The following is a 14012-nucleotide window of genomic DNA, read 5'->3' as shown; positions in this document are numbered from 1 at the left end:
TGAGATTGGTCTAAATGACTAAATAAGCATTGCAAACTGAAATATGTACATGTACACATGCATTAAAAAAACTTTAAAATCAAACTTTACTATGATTTATTGTGGTGCTCATTTGAAACTGCATCTGAGGGAATGGCCAACAAAGAGGTAGCTCGGTATGACCTGACTCACTTTGTATTTTCCAGTGAGGGTTGCTGATAAAAAGATGGCTATCAAACAGGACAAACATTAGTTTTTGATTATACACACACTCACACACACACACACACACACATTATGACCTGATTTCCGATATGGTGAATGTCACTTGCAATGTGTCTTTTTTTCCTCAGTTTATTCTGTGTACTCATGTTTCATAGCTTACTGTAAAGACAACATAGCACAGAAGTTTTTCAGTCTTGTCATGTTTGTAAACAATCGAGTTGTGTTATTGAACTGCTTGAAATGATGACACCGCGATGACATAACAAAAATTTGTACAACATTACTGGTATACATGAGAACAAGGTCCATGCTGAATTAATGGACAATATTCTCTAGAATGTTAATCATAAATATCACAGTTACTGATAAGTAAGGTGTCACCTGGATATATTGCTTTCATTCTTAGGCTTTGTCGACATTTGTTGTAGCCACTGACTATAATCCATTGGATGAGCTCTGGCATATTGTGCGGGTACTGCTTCCATGATGGTAGAGAGCCATTCACTGTATCAAAATGGCAGGCAATTCCTTTTGAATGAGTATATAATTTACTCCCAAAATAACCATAAGGTATTCATAGTAATTTACGAATCTGTCATTGATAGTGTTTGACGATCCTTATATAGTGTAAGGGACCTTCCTGGTACATAATACTATTTCCACACAACCATATGCTTTTGTCCAATCATACATGCTCAAAATACACTGTGATTACAGTGCTTTGCAAAACATGTTTCATACAATACACTGTACTTTAAGACTAAATGAAGACATTTTTTTTTTTGTCATAGGAACAGGAAGATTGTTCTCCTAGTTGTCACAGTAACCAGACCACTTACTGTACTAGTCTCACGAGTTATGTCATGTCTTATGTCATGTCATTACAGGAGGATGTGTTCATGAGTTCATAAAAACATTGTCTGGGGATGTGATCATTATACATCTCTCAAATACATCTCTCAAAATAAATAAAGTTTTCTTTTTCTGCCTAGGTTGTTTTTACTTACTGTAAACATTGAGACACATGAAAAATACTGTACTTGACTGCAACACACTTTTTCAGAAGCACATTTTGTCAAAAAAAGAAAACACACACATGCACACGTACACCACACACACACACACACACACACACACACACACACACGCACGCACACACACACAAACACACGCTGTGCATCCCAAATTTGTTTTGTGTATAAATAGTCAAACATCTGAGATGGGTATTTGGTATGTTTTCATTCTCACAGTGACGGCTGTTTGCGGCTCAGACTGAGTCTACTTTAACTTGGTTGTTATTTGTCATCAGTGGCGACGGCTTGCTCTTGATGCGCTCGGCAGCATCGTTGGAACTGTCGGGGAAGAACATCTTGGCTGTGCAAAGCGAGACAATAATCTTCTTGTACTCGCGCCTAAAGTTTTGGTTGAGCAGTCCGTAGACGATGGCGTTAAGGCAGCTGTTGAAGTAGGCCATGAAGTAGCTCGAGACGAAGAACCACTCGGGGATGAGCGGCGCCACACGAGCCGGGTTGATGGCCACGGCCAGGCCGATGAAGTTGAGCGGCGCCCAGCAGACGGCGAACAGCACGAACACCACGAACATGGTGACGAAGTTCCTCACGTCGTGCGGCGTGAGCTTGGGCCGGAACTCGGGCTTGACCCGCCGCCGCACCTGGATGACCAGGATCCAGATGCGCAGGTAGCAGTAGCTGACAATCATGATGGGCAGGAGGAAGTGGAAGAAGACCACAGCGATGGTGTACGCCGAGCTGGCCGACTGCGCGAACGTGCACGAGTAGACGCGCGGGTCGTACTGCAGCGAGCCCACGTAGAAGTTGGGCACGATGGCCACCACCGTCAGCAGCCAGATGAGCAGCACGTAGCACACAGAGTTCTTGTCACTGTACAGCCTGTCGTACTTGAGGCTGTGGCAGATGTAGCAGTAGCGGTTGATGGCGATGGCTGTGATGTTGAAGATGGAGCCGATCACGCTCAGGCCCATCAGGAAGCCGCCCACCTGGCAGTGGTAGAAGCCCAGGTTCCATCCGTTGTGGAAGATGGACACGAGCACCAGGGGATAAGGGTACACAGCCACCACCAAGTCCGCTACGGCCAGGCTCACCACAAATATGTTTCCTGGAGAAACACACCAAGGTAAAGTCAGAGCGATACATTACCATTTAGCAATCATGCGTATGATACATTACCATTTAGCAATCATATGATACATTACCATTTAGCAATCATATGATCAGTTATTGTTAATATAGTGAGAGTTTTTGTTCTTGTATTGTTAGATGACATTATACATGAATAGTTTCATTATTCATGTTCTGCATTTTAAATATATTTTTGAATATGTTTTGAAATATATAAAGACGTTTAAATATGTTCAAATATGCTTTACATGTGTTTTTAAAAAGTCATTGCATTGAAGCCACAGCTAAATCCTCAACCTCAACTTTAGCCTGAAATGCCTGCCATAGGCATTGGCCATTAGTGTCCAGCCAATGTGTACAGCCATGTGTACAGTTCACATGGGGAGACACAAACCAAAAAGTTTACAAAGCCACTGTTGAAGTCAATTCATCAAAGACACGCTTAGTGTTTTGCTGGATAACATTAACACGTTCAGCGATGCCCTGAATAAGCATGAATATGTTCACCACCTCAATAAACAAACAGGGAATGGCAAAATCCAATCTGCAATCATGCATATGCACATAATTACAACGTATGGTGTTTACCGTACATGTCAGAGTGTGGGCAGACTAGGATCGTCTATTCAAGTGTCTTATTTCTGGCACTGATCTGAACCCTCAAACTTTCCGCAGTATGGCGAGTAGGCCATCGGTTCACAACAATGGCTTATGCTTTAAGCTGACAGAAACCTTACACCTGCGCCAGGACTGAGTCAGTGCCTGAAGGAGATGCCGATGTTGTTTTCTTACATCATGACATTTAGCGCCTCTATACGCTTCCAGAGTCTGTCATCTGCTCTTCTTATTATAAGGATTTGTGTTGCACCTGCCATTGTCATATGATGTTTATACCACTCCATAGAACTTCTCTTAACTCCTCTAAATGTATGGCTTCTACTATTCATACACACACACACATATATATATATATATATATATATATATATATATGAAGGGTGCCCAGTTTTTTAGGGGTTTTTTTACGTGAACTTTAAGGGAGGAGCCTATCAGCCCCAAACTCTCTCAGAGAACATGAAGCATGTCGTATGACCTGAACATTGGTGACCTAGAACTTTCTCTACCCATCTGTCTTCCCTCATTACTGTTAAGCCCCGTCTGACGGTGGCCTCTCTGGCAAGAGCCCGCGGCCAGGAGGCACTCTCGTGGAACCAGTATGGAGTGTCTGGAAATGTCATGCATGCGCTCATTGTAGCTCTGTTCCCTGGTTCCGTCATGTCACATTGCGAGTGTCGAAGATGCTCCATAAGAAGCAGACTAATTAAAAAAAAAACAAAGAGAGAGAGAAAGAAAAGAGAGAAAGAACGCAAATAAACAAGTACACTGTAACATGCAATTGCTAACCTTAAAATAATTAGTGATCTTAACTGGTTTCTTTGTAATTTGTTGACTCTCTTAGCTTACACTTTGTTAATACAACTATCTAGTGAGGAAAGTAATTCAACTAAGTAACCTTTACTGAAAAGTATGAGTATGAGACTCCCCCCTACGGACCCCCAATAAATCTGGCATGCATGTAGAAGTCCTATATGTGCCTGTGTGGTGATGGTAATGCTCATGTTAAGTGATGTTGCTGAGTTGCTAGGGATTATAGGTAAATGCTACTTTCTTGTTTCATTACTGTTTATTGTGGCTTCTTAAGATGTGTACTGTACATGGTAGACCAACTGATGAGCAAAATGACTGTGTATGTGATTTTCAGAGCATTGTAAGGATTGCCATTAATAAGGAGACCATTCTTGAAATATGAAGGACATTTTAGAGGATAGATATGCCTCTTGGAATTCTGGGTTCAATGCAAAGATGATTACTTTCTCATTTAGCATAAACCTTCCCACTTGGAGGTGTCACAAAGTTGGGCCCTCAATGCTTACTTGTTTTATGTGTCTGTGTACTTTCTCTTGGGATGGAGTTGAAGTAGTTTGCACATAATTAATTTTACAGTGTACAGGCAACAATCACTCAGCATTTCACTCAGGTCTCCAACATGACCTGAGTGAAATTTGAATTTGAAATTTGAATTCTTGAATTTCCCCTAGGGATCAATAAAGTATCTATCTATCTATCTATCTATCTATCTATCTATCTATCTATCTATCTATCTATCTATCTATCCAACATGTTGTTGTTGTTGTTTGTCTGGCTTGCTAAAGTTATTGTGACCTGTTGACTTGACCCAGCTGTCCCATGACACCCCTTTACTGCCCACTCACTGCTACCACAACAGGCATCGAAAATCGCTAAGGTTTGCCAGTCGTTCCTCCAAATCTGACCCCCCCCTCCACCCGGCACGCTAACAGACTGGTCATTAGTGCTGTATTTCCCACAGCACTGACAGGAGATAGAATTAGGAGGAAAACTAATCATTTGCGCGCACATCATTCCTTGATGCCTTGCCACTGAGAAACGTGCAAAGGAGGCAAAAAATCAAAACAAAACAAAACAAAACAAACCAAAAGAGCGGAAAGGCTAAATTTAGACCATTAGAGTCCCATGGCAACCGGAGGGACTCCGTGGTCTAGCCTCTCTGATTGTGTTCCCAGAGTTCCATTGTCTTGGTTGGAGGTGATTTGTGACTTGGGCGATGAATGAGGTCAAGTTCTCCGTCATTAAGTTGGCCTCAAATTTGTCCAAATTGGTCGACCCAGCCATGAAGATGGAATTGATGGGGAATTTTTTTTTTTTTTTGTTTTAACTATTTCATGAAGCCTATAAATAAATGTTGAACTTGTGTTTTCACATTTTCTAAATGTAAATTCACTTCAATAGCATGTTGACAGATCTCCCTATAGAGAACTCTCATAGCTGTCTAATGAATTATTTCAGTGCTCACGCAGATGGATAATCAGACATCTGCTCAATGGCTTTATTAGTTTGAGGTGCATTACAGCTCCCCAGAAAGATCTTTAATTTGTTTTGTTAAAAGATAGGGTTTCAACAGGATATTTAGTCCTCAGAATTCTCACTTTCACTTGTAAGATGAAGACAAGCCACATTACAGACATTATGGCCATCACGGGGGGCACTGAACAAAAATAATGATGTACCATGTAGGCTTAACTATGATGTATTGTGTACACATGTTCTTCCTGTTCACAGTGCAGTGCACAGGCTAAATAGTCAGGAAAATAGTTAGTTAAGCCTACATGGTACATCATGTTTGATGATCTATATATCACAATGTGATATATAGATCATCAAACATGTTTCCTACCCATTAATCAGATTTAATGACTGGAAGATGGCCTCACACGATGAAAGAGGAGAAACTAGATGTGACGATCAACTAATCTTAAATGGCGAAGGTCAGGAAAGAAGCTATGGAAGATCACATTAATGGCTGCTCAACTAATACCACACAACTTACTCCACAAATTAACGCAGTGCACACAGGACATGGGGAAAGATCGTTTCTACGTGACACACACACGAGTCATTCAGTCCACCAGCCATTACAGGGCTGTCACTCTGAGCCTGCCGAGGCAGAGGAGAGTTGAGAGGCCAGGTTGAGGCTGTGAAAGACAGAAAGAGATAAGAAGAGAAAGAAAGAGAGAGAACGAAAGATGCAAAGACAGAAAGAAAGAAAAAAAGAAAGAAAAAGAAGAAAGATAGAATGAAAGAAACAAAGAAAGAGAGAGAGAGAGAGAAAGAAAGGGAAAGAAAAAGAAGAAGAAAGATGGAAAGAAAGAAAGAAAGAAAGAAAAAGAAAGAAAGAAAGAGGCTGAGCCAGCCTGTCGCCTCTCCCCAGTGAGTAGGCTAATGCCACTAATAGCATATCAGCTAAGGGGCAAACCTTTGGTCAGGATTATTCTTCTCCACTTCACACACTGAAAGAGACATGCCGCTAAACTCATGGGCTCTTTAGAGAGCAGGAGCAAGTGCACACATTCAGCGCGGAGGCAAAGAGACCGACTGATGCTTTATGTGGCTTTTACGCGCCCCTGAAAGGGGTGGAGAGAGGCCCCCTGGACCTCCGAGGAACACCAGGGATCCAGAGAGAACCTTAAGGGCCAAACGCTGTACATGTCTTTGCCGTACTGTCCTGAGTGTGGCCCTAAAGACCTACTGTAGAAACCTTAGCTGACACTGTTAAGAGATACTTCACGCTTTCAGAAGCGATTTGCCCTTGAAAGTCCTAAACTCTTTTGCAACTCACTGAAAACATTATGTAAAGATGCCATGCTGAAATAAAAAGGTGATTTAAACTTCACAGCGTCAAATTCACCTGGCGTATCAAGAGACAATAAAAGATAGTGTGCACTCTGAATAATGTAAACCAAGGGAGAGAATTAACAATTCAACCCAAGTGCGAACGCACAAGTTCGTCATCAGAAAATGATTTGCTTTGAGAAACAATTATGGGCAGCCCACACAAAAGCAGTGAGCATGAAGTCAATTTTGTGTGTTTGTGTGTGTATGTTGGTGGGGTGGGGTGTGTGTGTGTGAGGGGGGGGGTCTATTCTCTTCGCAGAGGTGGGAAGAGTGGGATCTAATTACTTTATAATTTTCCTGTTGACGAGCTCTGTTCACAATCCATGCGGTGAAGCAGGAGGAGAACACTGACTTCAGCAAATAGATGGGATTCTGGCATAATGGGATTCAAACAGCTCAGGCTCCCAACAGAGAGCCGTGTTCCGACTCAGATGTCAGAACTTGTTTATTTGGTCAGGAAGTGGAAATCGAATATGATGTTTCAATTAATCTCGAAGATGATGAATACATTCTTAAGTCAACACTGCAGCCACTGTCATCAGTCAGGTTGAAACGAGGGGCCACCAAGGAATTCCTTGTTTTGCTGTTCCGCACTAACCCAACAACAGACGAACAAATGGAGAGGGAAGGTGTTGAACACTGACCCAAGTATACTGAAGTGACAAATCAAAGTAAGAATGTGTGTATGATTGGCTCGGGCCGCAAGCTGAAACCATAGTCTGTGATGTATTAGGCTACACTATGGACGGCATCTGTTACGGTGGTAGATACATACTGTACATGCCTTTCGTCTGATCCATTAGAGGCATCACAACCAGCAGAGAAATGAAAAACAGCAGTATTTTTGATTTAGATCAAAGGTCTGTTGGATCATTCTGTCCTTTTCTGGAGACCATTTGTTTATGACATTTACTGCTGTAGAAATAATGCCAGCTGACTGGACTACGCAAACAACCATGATTTGATTTAGGATAGCCAGTCGACTGTATTTAAATCTGTCTGGTGCTTGTGCATTTATGTTGTGTTGCGCCTTGGCCAGCGTCTTTCATAAGGATTAAGTGTGCTCGAGAGCACTGAACATCTCATTACCTAAGACGAGGAAAGAGCATATTTCATGTATGACGCATCCTGCGCAACCTGGTCTTCATTATTGCTGTTCTATATTACACTGCACTGGGCAAGCTAATATACACTGTAGTGCCGGCTAAAAAAACAATATCATAGTCAGCCACACAAATACCACCAGTGGACAGCAGCTTGTCAGCTCTTAAGCTAGAAGGTCTATACGGACCACCAGGCACGCTGACTGCTCCAGGCACAGAGAGCCTGGGAACCCAACAGTGCCTGTCCAATACCAAATGCACATGGTCTACTAGGACACCATACCAGATTTCTTACAATCGCAATACGCTTGAAAATGCTGAATGTGGTTGGACTCTTGAGAAAGCATGTGGTCAGTGCTGCAAGTGCAACCAGCATGCCATGTCCTCATTCCAATGGGGTTTTGAACATTCTAACATAAGATTCCGTTACACAACAATTCAAAGTTCTAAAATTCTATGTTGAATTCAATGAACCCAGATATTCTTTAGAACGTTCATTTTCCAACATTCCAGTTACACCGGTGTGACGGCAGAGCCCTAGAGAGAGAGACCTATCTATGGACCCTTTCAAGAGAGTTCCATTATCAGCATCATAGTTGGCCCCACAAGACTTCCTTTTTAACATTCCATATGTTATCTTAATGCAGAGGAAGTAGATTGGGGCCCAAATAGAACGTTCAAGCATTGTTTTTGTTTTTATTGTTGAAAGGGTCTATAAAGCTCTGTGTGACGGTACACCTTTATGGGTTAAGAATGCCCAGTATGACAACCATTTAATTACGAATGTTGAGAATGCCCAGTATGACAACCATTTAATTACGAATGTTGAGAATGCCCAGTATGACAACCATTTAGCTCAGCTATCTTGAAACTCACAAATAATGTTTTTTCTTTCTTAGTCCTTTCTTTTTTGTCCTGAGGCAGATAAGGTCAATTGTCTATGGTCCAGTAATGACACAAAAGTCGCAACAGTAATATTTGTCCACCAACCAACATCAGCTTTCATAATTTGGCAATATCTCTGAGGCAAAGAATGGGACCTTTGTGGGACCTTATCAGGGAAAGAGATTTGACATTTGATATCCAGCCACCTGTTCAAGCCCACAACCACCCAAAAAATAGACTCCCGCATGCAGCGGCAGCTGCGGTTTAGCCTCTGACAGTGATTTTAGGGACGACCAAGGAGAAAGAGACGGCTCTTTTGCCAGCTCTTTTGACAGATTTGTCATCTCCTTACATCTCCTTTCCTTCGCTACTCAAAATGAAACAATTTTATAAAAAAAGAATCCCCAAGGAACAGCTCAAAACACAGCATGCCCTCTGACAAAAGGCAGACGTTGCCTGTGCTAGGCTATATGTTGTTTTAAATAGAAATATGAATAACTGTGACTGACAACAGTCTTTTGAACTCTAAATTGAGGGATGAAATGAATTTGAATCATAGAGTGATGAGGTCACACAGTTTACTATGTCTACTGTTTTGTTTCTTAGTTTGTCATACTGTATGGTTTCATCCAGTCTTAACATTTCCTGGAATTTACCAGAACAGTAGCTAAGGTGTACTTTTCTAAGAGATGCTTCAGTAAGTAAGTGGTCAAGACCACTTTCACCTACTGTATACCTTAACATGGTTATGCATGACAACAATCAAGGCCAGAAACATGGATGCAGCTTTTTAAGGTAGGCTACAGATCGGGAGGTTTCTCTCAGGGGAGCTCTTAAAGAGGCTGGCTTGAGAAGTATGTGTAGGAAGTAAGTTACTTTAGTAAAATATACTTTTCAAGTCTTTGTAAAATGCTGAGACACAGTTTTTTGATGAAACCCACCCCTGAACTGCAGTTTCAATGATGGTCTTTTCCGATGGCAATGACAAAGCGAGAGGAGCGAATAGCCCTAACCCCATCAGGCTAATGTGCTGCTACTCTTGAATGAACAGCAAGCTATACTTAATAAGATTGCCCTAGGCTCTAGTCAGAGCAACTAAGAGAAGAAAAGCAGAGAGAAGATAGAAGAGGAGGGAGAGATAGATAGAAAGTGGACAGAGATAGAGAAAGATGGAGACAGGAAGAAAAGAGAGAGAGAGCACAGTGAGAGAGAGAGAGAGAGGAATAAGAGAGAGTTTACAGAGACAGAGAGAAAGAAAGAGAGAAGATATAGAGAAGAGAAAGAAGAAGAGGATGCAAAAGATTAAGATGAAAGAGAAGAGGCAGAAGAAGAGGATGAGGAGGAAGAGGAAGACGAGTTAAATGGGCTCTTTATCTGTGATAGATGAGTTCTTAAAGATACACAGAGGAGGCATTCTGCCGCTCCATGAGCCTCCTCCACCTCACAGAGCACTATCACCACCCCATGGGCCTCCTCCACCTCACAGAGCACTATCACCACCCCATGGGCCTCCTCCACCTCACAGAGCACTATCACCACCCCATGGGCCTCCTCTGCGGCCGTCTCCATGACATCAGGCCCCAGTGATGGGCAGCATTACACTCGCGCTACGGCATCCTTGTTGAGACGGGGCTTTACCTAACAGCAGGGAGCGCCTCGACAGTGGCGTCGGAGCGCATAGACGCTCCGCAGAAGAGTTTCTTTAATGAAAAATAAACGACTCAAACGAACCGGGGGGAGTTTAAGCTAAGTCAGGGGGTGGGAATGATGGCGTGGGGTTGCCGTTGAAGAACAATGTGTTAGTACATGCATGCATAGTGAGGATGATGACGGTGAGGGGAGGGGGGGAGGAAGAGGAGGGGGGAGTGGATGTTTGGTGTGTGTCACGTGACGACGCTAGACAAATTACATATTCCGCATGGGTCACTGGAGTCCATGACAGGCCATGGGATATGGACTCCCAGGAGGCCAGTATAATGAAAGAGCCATTGTAGGAGGCTAAATGGAATGGTTACTGGGTTCATTTGGCCAACTAATCAAAGTACATGGTGAACTTTTCTCGGGGGGCTGCTGATTTTCATTTAATTTACACATTAGTCTTCACCACCATTCTTTGCTGCTGCGAATGGAAACCTTATGATTTTTATTTAGATTACTGTTTGGAAAGAGTGTGAAACAGTGGTGTGATTCAAATAGTCATTGAGACATCTTCAAGGAATTCACCTCAAAATACAGAACACAACAGCCACATGGGTGGTCAGTCCACGATAGTGTTGATGCCAGATTAATTTACATTCCATTTTGAAGAGTTAATGGCATCCTATTACTTGGGGTCCTCAACGTTTGAAGAGGACACACACTAATAAGTGAAGTTGGTAATGCTCTTGAGTGCAACTATTACATTACATTGTCTCCCTCTTTCCCCCTGATGTCTGTGAAACGGGCCCATCTTAACATAGTCTTCTCATGACCAACTGGGACGCATAATTGAATGTGCCCAGTGCCACTAATCGTGTTGAGAGTCTGGTTAGCCACTTGAAGACAATATCCTTGAAATCAATGCAGACAAATGCTTGTTGTTTTTTAGCTATCATGGAAAAGAGAGAGGGAAGAGTACATGGACCGCCCCACTTCACAATCCATCTTCTCCAGAAAACAGAGCATATGTTATTTTTAAACACACCCACCACACCATGAATAGATAATAAGCCCTGCTGAGGAATAGTGGGGATGGGAATACAATTAGAGTCTATCTACCCAGCTTATGGTGTGTATACCTGTAACAGCAGGGTTTACGCAGAGAAAAAAAAGTAGGTTAATCATTTAGTAGTTATGTAAGCAGTGGTGTTCTACAGATTCCAGTGGAGTGCCTGAGGGTGGAATTTGACTGCTTTGTGCTTGTGGCATCCTGATCATGCTGTTGGATAAGAAGGAGAAGACAAGTGCACCGCCTTGCCCGCATAGCTCTGCCACAGAAATCAAAATAGTAATTTAAATAATAATGTGGTAATAGTATATATACCTCTGCATATAGCCAAATGAGCTGGCTTATATGTGGGCTTTTTCCAGTCATGTAAAATTCAAAAGTGTATAGGGTTTTGGAAAGACGGCGGCTGAAGTCTTCCAGCGCAGTGTGACATTGCGCTTGAGTTTGTGCGTGGTTTTGTGTGGACCCAATGAGTTGGGCTGTCGGAGGGCGCAGCCTTCACTGGCAGCCGAGAGTGGCATATGGATGGTGCCACCTGGGAAATGTGCTTCATCTACACCACACTGGAGGATTGGTTGGGGCTAGTTCTGTTTGATATGAAGCCAAATACCTGCATCGCCTTAAAACATGCCATGCAGCCTGGCTCTTTAGAGTGCAGTGCGTGGGGTCTTGTTATGTACAGCACCTACACAGGGATGTGTGCTAGACCTTCATCTAAAGAGTTTATGCAATCCAGTTGCCCAGCAGTATTTGACCTATATGAAATCATTATTTTTCTTATGCCAAGCCTTTCTCACTTCTTGTGCACGGTGTATTAACACAATGCTTTGCTACCATAACTTATTACAACCATATTAGAATGCCATTACCTATGGAAATAGGTCTTAAAAATAGACCACTCTCCATGCATTTACTGTATATTGATTATATGTGTGATAAAAGATCTGACAGAAAATCAGCTAAGTGCAATTATTTCATCCTGCATATCAACACATGCAAAGTCATCAAGAATATTTGCTACGCTGGGAATGCTTTCCATCATCGCACCAGCAAAAGCCATATCTAGAGGATAAACGGTGAGTAAGCTATGCGAAGGGTCGACATTACTTCTAGGAGAGACAAACATCTCTCATCATACTGAAGGCATCCGTGAAATTCAGTGCTTTCCACATTATAAACATTAAGTGATTCGCTAGTCAGAACACGCACACCAAACTCTTAGCCACCTGCGCAAACATGTGAGCCTTCACATTGACCCCATGGGTCGAGGAGTCACATCTCACTACTCTTGTTTGCGCTGAAATGTTTAAATGTTCTGGTAATGTACGCACGAGGCATAGCATCGCCATCCACTTCTAGTGTTTGTAAGGAGTAAACATACACGAGAAACGAAATCTATAGTTGGCCACCTGTACTAAGGCGATGTTAAAAGTCCCACCTCAATAAAGAGAAAAACGTGGCGAACAGCTTTAGATTAAATGGCTTGAAAGCTTTTCGCGATTTTCCTGATTATTCAGGGTATCATAATCCCTGCACAATCACCAAAATAACAGAAATAAACAACATGTGAAGGAATGTTCCATTAGTGAGGTTCTCAAGACCTTGCATACGAAATCTTACTACGCATTGCTATATACCCAGGGTTACCAAGGTTAAAATATATAATACACACTTTTACACTGTCACATCTGGATTTACGCGCACCCCGACGACTTTCAGGTGTGAATAAATCCTACTCATTGGTCATTTGAAAGGCTCTCCACTTGCAATTCCCAAAATGTAATCCATGCCTTTACTATTTCCAACGTACCCGCTGTGGGTTCACAAACTTGTCACGCTGACGAAAATAATACCTACCTGCGTTCCTTAGTTTCTTGTTTCTGTACACGGAGAAAATGACCAGCAGGTTGCCCAGTATGTCAACGACGATCGTGAAAATCAAAAACCCTCCCAAAGTTGGAGGCACCCACGCAGGGCGACCCAGTGTCACTTCGTGCGGGGTCAGTGAAGAACTGTTCATCAGTCGGCTGCCATTTATTTTCATTTTATCGTATCCCTCACTTTCTCATACTGCAAAATAAATCACTGACGTGGGTTTCATTAGACTTCTGTGGTATTTCGGAGTCACCAACGCGCAAAGGTCGCAAAAATATAAGAAAAGCAACGAACTCCGAGGCTCCCATGGTGTCCTTGTATAGTGCGAATATCTGACCAAAACTTAAATACCTGTTTGCAGACACGTGTGACCACAAATGTATACCTTTGTATCTGCCATCACATTGTTGTGTGAGATCCGATCCGGCGTCAAGTTAAGTTCCACTGAAATACCACGAGCGCACATAATTGGTGACTATAGAAACGCTGCCCCACCGTGGATGAACTTGAAAGATCGCAACTCCACTGGCAACAACTGACATGCTCATTCATAGCACTCACATGAGCAGTCGGTCGTTTATGCATGTATCCATTCATTATTTTAGCCATTCGCGCAGCACCTTATTTTCCCCATGTTTGTTTCATTCACAAATTTGCGCGATAAGATGCTTGATGGGGACGATAAGACTGACGACTAGCAACAACTGTGACTTGCTGATGGAAAAAAAATGTTTAGGCTACTATATTTCAAAAATGATCGATAGATCATAAAATGTATTTTCTACTGAGATTGATTCATTTGAATTC

The 14012-nt window shown here is 42.4% G+C and overlaps 1 protein-coding gene across 1 annotated transcript; it reads right to left on the bottom strand.

Annotated features, from left to right (window-relative positions):
* Positions 1-292: 292 nt before the first annotated feature.
* mtnr1ab (melatonin receptor 1A b) lies at positions 293-13699 on the bottom strand. The gene is made up of 2 exons (XM_048230582.1): positions 13188-13699; positions 293-2340 (listed from the first exon to the last, which is right to left on the bottom strand). The coding sequence occupies exons 1-2, from the start codon at positions 13372-13374 to the stop codon at positions 1472-1474; spliced, it is 1056 nt and encodes a 351-aa protein (XP_048086539.1). The 5' UTR covers positions 13375-13699; the 3' UTR covers positions 293-1471.
* Positions 13700-14012: the final 313 nt, after the last annotated feature.

The sequence above is a fragment of the Alosa alosa genome, chromosome 21, assembly GCF_017589495.1.
Source record: "Alosa alosa isolate M-15738 ecotype Scorff River chromosome 21, AALO_Geno_1.1, whole genome shotgun sequence".
Taxonomy (NCBI): Eukaryota; Metazoa; Chordata; class Actinopteri; order Clupeiformes; family Clupeidae; genus Alosa; species Alosa alosa.
Note: the sequence above shows the minus strand (reverse complement) of the source record. Positions and strands in the feature narration are given on the sequence as shown.

Bases quoted from the DNA above. Each gene is read 5' to 3' on its own strand.
- mtnr1ab (XM_048230582.1), bottom strand. From the start codon at position 13,374: ATGAAAATAAATGGCAGCCGACTGATGAACAGTTCTTCACTGACCCCG. The intron at 2,341-13,187 runs GTAGGTATTATT...GTGTTTCTCCAG, and splicing joins CAAGAAACTAAGGAACGCAG to GAAACATATTTGTGGTGAGC.